Source organism: Macrosteles quadrilineatus, unplaced genomic scaffold, assembly GCF_028750875.1.
Source record: "Macrosteles quadrilineatus isolate MER2022 unplaced genomic scaffold, UCM_ALF_1.0 Scaffold_1__1_contigs__length_201487025, whole genome shotgun sequence".
In the NCBI taxonomy this organism is placed as follows: Eukaryota; Metazoa; Arthropoda; class Insecta; order Hemiptera; family Cicadellidae; genus Macrosteles; species Macrosteles quadrilineatus.
The window spans coordinates 17,635,838-17,649,040 of record NW_026542594.1 but is presented as its reverse complement, the minus strand read 5'-3'; the positions used below and the strand labels follow the sequence as shown (position 1 = coordinate 17,649,040).

Below are 13,203 nucleotides of genomic sequence, written 5' to 3'. Positions count from 1 at the left end.
CTGATTGCTTGAAGCAGCATCAATCACGTCTATTAAGTAGTACCAAGAGTTCCGGATACATAAAAAAGTGGTAATACAGCAAACGATTACACAAAAATTTGTAGTTTTTAAATTATATGGACTCTAATTACCGCGCCACTCTCTCCGGAACTTCAGTGTATCACTCCGCCTTCACGAGTTTCCCTGCTTGGCCACTCTGCTGCGCTCTGATCAGTATACTCAACGTAATTACTTGTCACAAAATTACACAGTTATTTATGGAAATAAAAAATTCAAAATTTAGTATTATGATTATAAGGCACGTTTCTAGCTAATGTATTAGTTATTTTTTGAAAATATGGTTTAGTTTTTAGTTAAAAAATATTTGATTTATAGCTCACTAATCTATTTATATTTCAAAATTTGGCCTCGTAATGAACAATTTACGCAATACATTAGCTAGAGAACTACCATGCCTTTAATTTGACATAAAAATTATATCTTTACAACAATCGGAAGAGACGTAATACCGTCACCAAGTTAACATTAGTCTTATGGGACTAAGATTCAAGATGGCTACCACTGATGAAGACTCTTAAAAAGTCCATCTTCAGGTTGAACAAAAACGTCAATAAGTCATCTAACCAATTTGGTTAGATTCGTCGTTACACTTGGAACACATACAAGAACACGAAAAACACAAAAAACTACTAACATATGACTCCTAAAAGTAGAGTCGTGACTCATCTTCCGGCGTCGCCACACGTGTCCCCTGTGATTAACTACACTGGCCAGTTTTTTACAGTATTATATTATTTTTTTCGTGTTTTTCGTGTTCGTATATGTGTTCCAAGTGTAACGACGAATCTAACCAAATTGGTTAGATGAATTATTGACGTTTTTGTTCAACCTGAAGATGGACTTTTTAAGTCCGAAACTATAGTAGTGTACTACTGAAGTAGGATCACTTGACGAAGCCATGTAACATAAACATTTAGCTTAAAATTAGTGATCCAGAGGCTGTAGCGATTGTTCTTCAGTCATTATTATTATTAAAGTAGGCTGTGGTGCATATATATTTAAATAAAACAAACATCTTCAATTAACTCAAAGCTGCCATCTTTATTAAAACCAAAGTGAAGAAGGAAGAGACTCACAGACGAGGCTCCCCCACTACTGATAGTTACAGTTGTGCCAATACAACAAAATATAAAATACAATTAGATTATAAATGAGTACTTATAACATTTCCCTCTTTGACAAAAGAAACATTTATCTTCTTACTTCAAAATAATTCTCATTACAAAACAACATTAACATAGTTAGTGGTTATGAAACAAATCAAATTAAATTTAAGTTTACAATAACTCTGCTGATAGTGTAACTAATAATGATTTTTTAACACTTTTGTTTATGTACCTTTGCTATGGCCTATTTCTTATGAATGCATGTTTTCTATCTCACTTCCTAGAAACACACAGAATGCCAAGTGCTCAACAGCATTAGGCTACTTTTTAATTCACTTGTTTACTGAATATTACAATTTACAACCAAAACTATTTCAAAATTAACATTCTTAATTTTCTCAGCCTATCTTAAAATTAGTTTTATATGTAGGCTATTACATTATTAAATTGCTACGTTTACATCATTTGATTTTTTATTACTTCTTCCATCTTAATGTGAAAATTTCATCTTAGTGTGGAATAATTCTAACAACTCTTAGCATTACAACTTTTTAACTCATTATTATTACTTAAAAATAATTTCATGTTTGTCTAACAACAACTAACCAACACAATTTTACTGAGGTTCTTATACAATTCTAAATTGATATTAGGGCCTATTCGAATTTTCTCACAACTGTTTAGTACACATGTCAGCTATTAGTTATTGTCTCTTCGTCTTAACTGGCTCCGCATGATGTAAAATGAAATTGTACACAAAAGAATAGTAACTGCTATGTATGAAATAAAACACAAAGTAAACAACATCTCATCTCCAAGTAGATCTAAGATTTTCCCTACAGATCAAGGGATAAAAACAGTTAGGCTACTTAACATCAGTGAAAAAGTTTAAAATTTGAGTAGGCTACATTTACAAAACAAAACATTTGATTACATTTCGTAATCGTTAAACCTAATGGGTTTCCTAAGAGGTCTACCGTACCTGGAAGTAGGTTCATCAGTTGTATTTTAAACATCTCCATTCATTGATGGCATTTGTTCAATAGGCCTAATTGGACTATTTACGATTGACTCTTCGTGTTGCTGTGACACACTTTTACCGGACATCGGAGTGGAATGCCTATTCCTAATTGGTGATTCAACACAGACAATTGATTGGTCATGATTGTCACTATACCAATTACTTTGACCATCTGAAGGTCTTAACCTGAGATGAAATGTATTACGCGTAACAACTCTTCCACTTCGAAATAGTTTTACAACATATGACCTTACGTTAGCTGTATAGCCTACTACAAGACCAGGTTCCCAAATCCTTGAGTGAACATTGTAAACATATACTTTGTCTTGTGGTTTAAAGTACCGTCCAGGACGAGTACTTCTGTCGTAATATTTAGCAGACAATTCCTGCTGTTTAGAAAGAAGCCTACTTACTAGACTAGTATCATGTACTTGCGGTTTTAACAAGTTAGCAGACACTGGGACTCTACTTCGTAGCCTACGACTCATTAGTAATTGAGCCGGAGATAAGTTACCTACTACAGGTGTGTTACGGAACTCAAGCAAGGCTAAATTGATATCCTTGTTATCATCACAACATTTCTTGAGAATTTTCTTAAAAGTTTGGATCATTCTCTCGACTTGGCCATTCGATCTAGGGTATAAGGGGCTTGTATTGACAATCTCAAAATTCCATTCAGCTGCAAAAGTTTTGAATTGATAAGACCCAAACGGATTATTATCAGCAATTACTTTAGAGGGAATACCATGAATTGCAAACCATTTTTTCAGTTCCCGTATCACATCTGTACTAGTTTTAGATGTTAGCGGTAAACAATCTAACCATTTACTAAAGTAGTCTACCACTATAAGATAGATTTTACCCCCATACTCAGCAATATCTATACCAATTTTATTGTATGGTAAATCAGGGATTTCATGTGATCTTAAGGGTTCTTTAGCATTTGCATTCATGTACCTTTGACAAATATTACATCTTAGAACTAGCCTATCAATATCACCGGCCATTCCTGGCCAATACAGCAACTGTCGGGCTCTAGATTTTGTTTTCTCACAACCCAAATGGTTTTCATGTAATAACTCTAGCATGGCCTTTCTTAGGCTATGTGGAACTACTAATTTATCATTCAAAAATACTAGATTATTATATACATACAAGTCATAGCGTTTATCAAAATATACTCTAACATGTTCAGGTACATCTTTCTTAACACTAGGCCACGTACCTTGAATGTACTTACAGACAAGTTTTAGGCTAGGATCTTGCTGCGTAGCATTAACAAACTCAGATTTCCTACTCTCAGAAATGGCTAAATCATGGTATTACAACTTCCACTAAATCAATTACAGGATCACTATCCTGGTCTGAAACATCATCACTTTTAAAAGAACGAGACAACCAGTCCGCTACAACCATACTTTTACCAGGACGCCACTTGATAGTCATGTCATATTTTACAAGCTTAAGTTTCAAACGTTGCAGCCTTGGCGACATTATTTTATGTAGTGGCTTTTTTATTACTGACTCCAATGGTTTAGAATCATTATAAACAACAAACTTATTACCATATAAAAGATGATGATATTTTGTTACTGCTGCTTCAACACTCAACAACTCTTTTTCAACCTGTGAATATTGCTGTTCTGAGTAAGATAAACTCCGAGAATAAAATGATACTGGCCTACCTGACTGCAGTATACAACAGCCTATGCCATCTTTACTCGCGTCCGCATGTACCTCAATAAGTTTGTTTCGGTCAAAAGTAGCTAACACTGGTGCTGTCGTAACAATGTTTTTTAGTTTTTGCACACATTCAGAGTGAATAGGCAACCATTCCCATTTAGTATTCTTTTTTAACAACTCTCTCAACGGGCACGTAATATATGACATGTTGGGTATGAACTCACGAAAATAATTAAAAAGCCCCAACATGGACTGCAATTCTTTTCGTGACGATGGATTAGGCTGTTCTAACACTGCTTTGACATGATTCTGATCTAACTGTACACCCTCTGCACTGAAAACATGACCTAAAAAGTTAACTTTCTTTAACTTATACTGTATTTTATGAGGATTAAATTTTACACCCTTTTCCCTGGCTCTATTAAGAACTTTACTCAATATGTCATCATGCTCTCTTTCAGTTGAGGCGCAAATTAACAGATCATCAAAGTACACGGTAGTACCATCAATGTCACCAAACACTTCAGAATTAATTTTCTGGAAAAGTTCTGGTGCAACTTTTATACCAAAAGGCAGTCTAAGAAATCGGTAACAACCGAAAGGTGAACTGAAAGTACAGTAGTGGCTTGACTCCTGATCTAATTTAACATGCCAGAATCCATCTTTAAGATCAAGCACAGAAAAGTAGCTTTTCCCACTTAGTTTTAATTTGATCTCCTCTAAAGTAGGGATTAAAAAAGGTTCTGGGTGTAAAGCCTTGTTTAGTTCCTGTGGATCTAGACACAACCTTAGAGTTTTGTTAGGTTTCTCTACTATGACTAGGTTACTAATCCAGCTTTGTGGATGTTGTACTTTCTCTATTACTTTTAACATAACTAACTGCTCTAAAGTATCTTTCAATTTAGGTAGTACAGCATATGGTACACGCCTTGGAGGCTTAGCTACAGGTTGTACAGTTGGGTCTAGTTTAAGACTATAAAGTCCTGGAAAACATCCAAGTCCTGAAAAAACATCATTATTTTGACTGACTAGGTCGGGTTGAGAATTAGTCACAGAGCAAACTCTTTTAATTAAGCTAAACCTTATACAGGAGGGTAGGCCTAATATTGGAACACATTTAGAGATTGAAACTACAACAAAATCCTCTGTGGACTGCTTACTATTAATATGACAGCGGAGAGAAATCATACCTTCAATTTGAAGTTTAAAACCACCATAGGAGACCAGTTTAATCTTAGGCGGTGTCACAAAATCACTTAGTTCTGAATCAATTTCCAAGAGCTTCTGTAAAGGCAATATGTTTATTTCCGCACCACTGTCTAACTTGAACTCAACTTCGTGTCGACTGGGACCTATTAACACATTTTCAAACCAACCTCCTTCCGCTGTTTTTTCAGATCCTATACTGTCAATATAAAATTCATCGTCACAAAGAATGTCATTTACTTGTTTGACACTACCACTAGGCCTACTTTTGAACTTGTTATTAAACTGCTTTCTTGTGTTCTTAAAACAACCTACTGAGAAGTGATTTAATTTATTACACAGGAGACAGCGCTTGCCATAGGCTGGGCAGCGTGCTGCTAGGTGCGTGGTATTACATTTTTTACAAAGATAAGGTTTACCTGAGTCCTTGTTGTTGACAGGCCTAGGAGGCCTAGCTTGCTGTCCACTTCCTGGGCCCCATTGGTTACCTTTCCTTTGACGTAGGCCCACTTCATGTACTACTTCTTCCTTAATTACTGGAGCTTGTGTAGTTGAAGATTTATCATTAACAGAAAAAACCACTTTGTCTTTGGTTATGTTACTTACATGCTCCCTGCTAGACTCGATTAGCCTACAAAACTTAACGGCGTCATCAAGTTTTACGTTAGTTTCTCGTAAAAGTCTTTCTTGAGTCGAGTTATCGTTGATTCCCATGACAATCCTATCCCTTATTAAATTTGACTCTTGATCCCCAAAGTCACATGAGATAGCAAGTTTACGTAAGTCCGTCAAAAAACTATTAAACGATTCCCCATCAGCCTGAGACCTGAAAAATAGGTATCTCTGATACACAACATTAGTTTTAGGCGTAAAATGAGCCTCAAACGCATTGATGACTTGATTGAGGGTTAAATTTTCCTCAGGCCCTAGCTTAAAAGTGTAATAGACCGACAGAGCCTCGGCCCCAATAACATTCAAGAGCTGAGCAATTTTCACATCTTCAGCCTTTCCCGTTGCTTCAGTTGCCTTCAAGAACAACAGAAACTGTTTCTTAAAAAGTGTCCACTCTGTAGCCACATCTTCATTAATAATTAATGGCCCTGGAGGCTTGAAACTTGTCATAATGTAGACTTACCCCTGCCGTTACCATGAGGTTTTGTTGGCGTCACTTTGTTATTTGTAAATTTTACTACTTAACTGCAACATTCACTTTTAAATTTGATATATATAACGCAGCGCCATGTAGCGATTGTTCTTCAGTCATTATTATTATTAAAGTAGGCTGTGGTGCATATATATTTAAATAAAACAAACATCTTCAATTAACTCAAAGCTGCCATCTTTATTAAAACCAAAGTGAAGAAGGAAGAGACTCACAGACGAGGCTCCCCCACTACTGATAGTTACAGTTGTGCCAATACAACAAAATATAAAATACAATTAGATTATAAATGAGTACTTATAACAGAGGCTACCTCACCATGAAACATTTTTAGAAAATATGCCTACATATTAATTTGAGGTGGTAATTTAGTTTAAGATGAAGGCTTATTGAAAAAAAATTATTTAACAAAGGCTTATTTTGGTGACTGTGATGGTTGTTTTGTAGGCCTAGAGTATGTACCGGTATTGTGGGTTTTTATGTATTTTTCATTAGGTTAAAAGTCCTTTTAGAACCCCCACCTTTGGAGATAAGCCTATTAAATAATATGATGCATTTCGCAAATCTGTTGTTTGCTTCATCAATTTTAAAATACTTCCAAACTTGGGCAGCAATTATCAATAATTTATCACAAATTAGTCTATTAAAACAACAACTTGTGGTAGCCCTACATTCCTGTAATCCACTTTCACTTATTATTACCCGTTTAAATTAAATATGTCCAAATTGCTATGTTGTTGTCATTTACTTATATTTTTCAACTAAAAGGAAAAAGAAAAAAAATTATTATTTACTATTGTCATATTTATTATCTTACTAGCTGGCCAGACAGACGTCGTCCTGTCCTAATGTGGTTTTATGTCAAAAGCTCGTTCATTTTCAAGATAAGCTCGTTCGCATGGCTCAATCACGTCCTGGTTGAAGTTCGTTCGCTACGCTCACTCACCTTTTGGTTGCAAATTAGCTGTTGTCATAAATTTAAAAAAAAATAGTGCTGCACCCTGTTGGTAAACCTATTAACTTTTTAATACTATTGAACATCACAGATTGAAATTGATTAGTTGAACCAGCTGTTAAGATTCTCAAATTACATTTAAATATGAGTACTCATAAGGTTAACATGGGAAACTTCAGAACCACTGGGGCGGAGCCCTTTTGACATATCTGCACCAAACTTCACACAAACCATCCTTGAATACTGCTTAACTAGAGTACATGTTGCTCGAATTCGAGCAATTGCAAAGTACTACAGGAGTTATTTCAAAACGAATAACAGTAATAATTCATATTTACAATGAATTTAAAAGAGTCAACTCAAAGATTACCGGTGTGTAACTCATACCATGTCTATCTTCGTTAATGATAAACCTAAAGCATTCCGGCCGGTTTTCTCCTTCTCAAAATGCCTCACTGTACAGGCAACACAGGTCATTGATAAAGGGCCAATTGAGAACAAAAAGTTGTTTTGGGGTAGTGTTAGGGCGCATTTTTAACCTAATAGTTGAGCCTATTTCGTGTCACTGTTCTGTAGCTGCGGTCGTTATCACGATTACGCCTCCTGTCTATGTTTCGCTGTCGACACGTCGGAGGCATTTAAAAGAAAAAAAAACAACAAATAAACAAATTATAGCTACACAAAACAACGCTAAATGCACAAATTTAAGTTACAATCATGCTAACACGATCCGTCATAGCGACACAAAACAACGATAAATACACAAAAATTTAAGATACAACCATACTAACACGATCCGTCTTGGGGGTTATGTTTACACAAACTCAAATAGTAAATAAACATACGCAATGCGTTTTATTGAATTGAAAAATAAATAACAGCAATTTACAGCTGATCAAAATGTAAACAATTATGTTCTTCATAAGGATAACATGGGAACTTTCAAAACCACTGGGGCAGAGCCCAAGGGACTTTTTTTCAAAAATGTAAGACCAGTTTGCAAATCTACGCGATACGCTCTTTCCAATGAGACGTCAATGGATAAAATCGGTTAAGAAATGGCGGAGGAGTTCAACCGACAAAGTTTCATGTAGCGTATTAATTATATAGATAATGCCTGAAAGTTTCATTACAATCTGTGGAGCGGTTTCAGAGTCCACAAAGGACAAACAAACATACATACATACATACAAACATACATACATACAAACAAATAAACATACATTGGATGTTATATATATATAGATTATTATTATTTATTGTTATTACTGTTGTTTACTATTGTATTGATTATTGTTATTGTTTATTTGAATATATTTTCACTAAAATATTCCCCTAAAATTGTCAGATTTATTTCCTATTTACCCTAGTTAGTATTAATGTTAGTGATTACTTGGATTTGCTGCTACAGGGAGGGAATGAAGTGTGTTTATTAAAATGTTAATAGCTTAGTATAAAATACACAAATTTAATTTAAATATTCATAAACAAGCAAACTACGGCAGTTTTTTAATTAATGAGAAAGACATGGATATGTAAAATTTACAATTTTTCAAAAGTTCTCCAAAATCATTAGTCATACAACCCTTAAATATACAAAACTATTTATTTTGAGCTCAACAAAGTAATTTAGAAAGAGATTGCACAATTTTATCTTTGGCGGTAAAAAATGGGATAACTCAATTTTCATCCCATAACCTTGTTCCCATAGTCAAATCATGCTGGTTCGTTTGAATAAATGTAGGTTTACTTACATGTTTGTATTCTATTTAATTATAATCACATGATTTTCATTAGAATTATCGTGCAAAGGGACACATATAAAAGACATATGAATCTGGGCGGATGGTTTTTTTTTTCTCTGAGAACATCAGAACGTAAAAGCAAATCGGTCTTGGGTCTTAATAGTCTTAATTTGTTCAAATAGGTCTTACCATGAGACCTTCAGTAATAGCCCATTCCCTATATGGGAAATTTGCTAAAAGCCAATCTTGGTAATCTAACATTTTGGTAGTCAGACACCCTCCTGGTTCTTTACCTGACAAATTATTGAGGGACTACTTTATTTGGTAAAATGTCTTTTATAGAGAGTTGGCCAACAAGTTGTGGGAGGCGGCCGGTCTCAGGCTGGATACTACGACACTGTGCGAGTCTCTGCTTGGAGATGTGATACATCCCATACCTGTGATACAGCAGGCTGGGGCTGAGGCGTTGGCAGCACTGCTACGAAAATCCAATTCCTCTCTGGTGGACCTCACACTCAAGAAACTGCTCAACATCTACCACGACAAGCTGGCGGTAGGCTACATCTTTTTTTGTTCTTACTACAAAACAGGATAATTGAAGAGAGTGATAAATTTGGGAGTGTTGCACGACGTCCAAGTGCCACGACGTCCAATAATATTTTTCAGTGCCACGACGTCCAAAACATAATTTTTGAGTTGTTGCACGACGTCCAAGTACCACGACGTCCAAAAGTTAACTGCCAAAAATATAGTCTTTCTACAAGCTTTGGACGTCGTGAAACAGCGCACTGTAGAATTGTAAAAAAGTATCATTTGCACCACGTCCAAAGCCTCTGCCAGTTGCACGATGTCCAAGTGCCACGACGTCCAATCAATATTTGACTGTTGCACGACGTCCAAGTGCCACGACGTCCAAGTGCCACGACGTCCAAAGTGCCTGCACACTGTGAACACTGTTTGCCGACCTCAGTGCATACAGTTCGCATTGCAATTATTGAAGGCAACTAGGCCTAGTCAACTGTTTGAAAGTTGTCAACCGCTTCGTCTTCGATTAATGTTTAAATTATTCAATATTCAATGGTTCTAATTGAACTAATTATTGCATTAAGTACCGGTATCATTGAAATTACATAACTTCCATTGAACAGAAATGAGATAAGTACACAGAGATTGATAGACAGATATATGAATTTTCATACACTTATAATATGACGAATTCAAAAAAGGTTTATCCGTCAAATGTGATATTATGTGAACTATCACATATCAACTTTTTTTAAGATATAATGGTGTTACTACAATGGTTAAAATTGTTTCCTGTGAAACATGTATTTTTTAAACTAAAAGAAGGTTTTCTTTTAGTACAAACCTTGCTCTATTAGTGTATGCGAAAACTATTTTCACTATTTTACGAGATCAATGTTTGACAACAAATGGCTGAAGCAGATATTCAGAGAGTGTCTCCAGCTGATGCAGTAATAAAAATGTATTTTAGCCATAGAACAGACAATATATAATACTGTAATAGTAATCTATCTATCTATCTATCTATACTATTATAAAGAAGAAGTGGTGTCTGTGTGTATGTGTGGGTGTGTGTTTGTATGAGATAATCTCAAAAAGTACTGAACCGACTGGGCTCAAATTGCACGCAAATGAAGCTACAGCTCCGAGGATATATATTATACAACTATTCCCTCTTCGCTATTGTCCTAGGGCTCTGCCCCGTGGGCTTTGAAAAATTTGAGGTGAGAGATTTTAAAATATTGATTGATGGTATCCATGGTAACAAGAGCAAACCTACAAAATGTAATTTTTTACCTAACCCGCCATGTTAAACTTCCCTATCCCAAGCGTGTTGTATACAACTTCCTTACTTCTCGAGTGATGTAAAGTTGAAAAAACTCACTCGGTGATGTAATGAAATCCATTTAAATAACATTGAGTGCTTAACTTAAAAAATATACCTCTATGGAGCCAACGACGTTCAACGCTAGAAATCAGCTGTGCTCTTTAATTTTATTGTTATGTTTTGAAGAATTCTCCTAACCTAGCTTTTGTTTGTAAATGAACGTTACTGTTAGAAGATGAGTGAAATGGATATTGATTAATATTGTTCGTAACCTCCTGTATATCGTCGGGTCAGGTAAAATCTTGTACGTTACACGTTACGCAAGAGCGTGTTTACATCACTTAGGTAAATTATGCAACTCGATTCCGCTCGTTGCACAACCTTCACCTGCGTGATGTAAAAACGCTCTTACTACACTTGTAAGGTAAATAGCTATTTTTTAACAAGTATTTATTTACAATCTATTCTATACTAGAACAGTAAGTAAATTTCATGACCATTTTAACATGGGTTAGGTACACTCCATCAAGTGCACTAGCATATAAAAAATTAAAAAAAATTGAACTAAAACAATTTGGAAGGTCTATTGGATTAACTCTTTTGAGCCTATATGTAGTTTCACTATTATCGAGGAGGTTAACTGCCAGGAAATTTGGATGGATTTCTAATTTTCTTTGATATTTTTCACTTCGTTTTTTTATTTCTTCTCTAACATAGGGTAATTTTGTATCTTGATGAATAACTTTATTTGTGACAAACCAAGGTGCTTGTAAAATCTTTCTTAGTGTTTTAGATTAAAATCGTTGAACTATTTCTATGTTCGAGTTTGAAGTGGTTCCCCAGAGTTGGATACCGTAGGTCCAAATAGGTTTCAATATAATTTTGTATAAAAGTCATTTATTTTCAACAGATAATTTTGAATTTCGACCAATAAGCCAATTTAGTTTGTTTGTGTTTAAATTTAAATGAAGTCGTTTGTTCCAAATGTGTGAATACCATGTAAGCCGTCTGTCGAGATGCATACCAAGGTACTTAACTTCGTTGGATTGTGGAAGCATTACATTATTCAATGTTACTGGGGGGGCAAGTTCTTGTAGACATAGTAAATGTAACTTGAACGGATTTTGTTTCATTTACTTTAATTTTCCAATTCTGAAGCCACTGAGACAAATCGTCTAATGCAGCCTGAAGGTTTGATGATGCTAGAATAGGATCCTGATTTGATGACAAAAAAGCAGTGTCGTCTGCAAATGTTGCAACTGTAATACCCTGAGTACTTGGAAGGTCATACATGAACAAAATATACAAAATAGCTCCAAGAACACTGCCTTGTGGTACACCTGATTCAATTTCATGCACATCTGTAACTACATCTTGATATTTAATTTGAAAAAAACGTTTGGACAAATACAATTTCAACACTCCATAGTATGGGGCAGCAAAGTTTTAATTTTGAACAATAGTCCTGTGTGCCAGACTTTATCAAACGCCTGGGCTACGTCCAAAAAGCAGATGAACAAAAACGTTTATTTTCAAGATCTTCCTTGATTACATTCTTTATTCTATGCACTTGCTCAATGGTGGAATGCTTTCTGCGGAATCCAAACTGATGGGAAGGCAACAATTCTTTTTCGTCAATTATAATTTGGAGTCTTTTTAAAAAACGTTTTTAAAAAACTTTTGAAACCACGGGAAGAAGAGATATAGGCCGATACGAGGATGCTTGATTTAAAGGTTTACCAGGTTTCGGAATAACAACAATTTGTGAAACCTTCCACTGTATTGGGAAGTATTTGAGGCGTAAAACTGCATTGAAAAGTACTGTAAGGAATACTATTCCTTTTCTAGGCAGCTCTTTCAACACTTTACCTGTTATCAGATCATAACCTGGGGATTTTTTGCCGTTTAAATCGTCTTTTATTACTTTAGCTACTTCGGATGGTGTAAACAATTTTATCGGTAAATCAAGTTGATTTGGAGAATTGAGGAATTCCAAAATTTGTTCAACGTTTGAATTTATATTATATGGTTTGAACACTTCTTTGAAGTATGAAGCAAAGACATCTGAAGGAATACTATTCCTTTTCTAGGCAGCTCTTTCAACACTTTACCTGTTATCAGATCATAACCTGGGGATTTTTTGCCGTTTAAATCGTCTTTTATTACTTTAGCTACTTCGGATGGTGTAAACAATTTTATCGGTAAATCAAGTTGATTTGGAGAATTGAGGAATTCCAAAATTTGTTCAACGTTTGAATTTATATTATATGGTTTGAACACTTCTTTGAAGTATGAAGCAAAGACATCTGCTTTCTCGATGTTGTTTTTGGCCCAAGAACCGTCTTCTTTTAGAATAGGTGGAATGTAAATTTGTGGACGTTTTAAGTTTTTTTGTAACTTTCCAAAGGGAGTT

The 13,203-nt window shown here is 35.1% G+C and overlaps 1 protein-coding gene across 1 annotated transcript in view; it reads left to right on the top strand.

The window, feature by feature from the left end:
- Nucleotides 1–13,203, top strand: part of LOC128994935 (eIF-2-alpha kinase activator GCN1) — a 300,111-nt gene that overhangs the window by 123,368 nt on the left and 163,540 nt on the right. Inside the window, exon 33 of the mRNA XM_054419780.1 lies at nt 9,281–9,491. Coding sequence (XP_054275755.1) covers nt 9,281–9,491 — 211 coding nt within the window. The remainder of the gene's footprint in view (nt 1–9,280; nt 9,492–13,203) is intronic.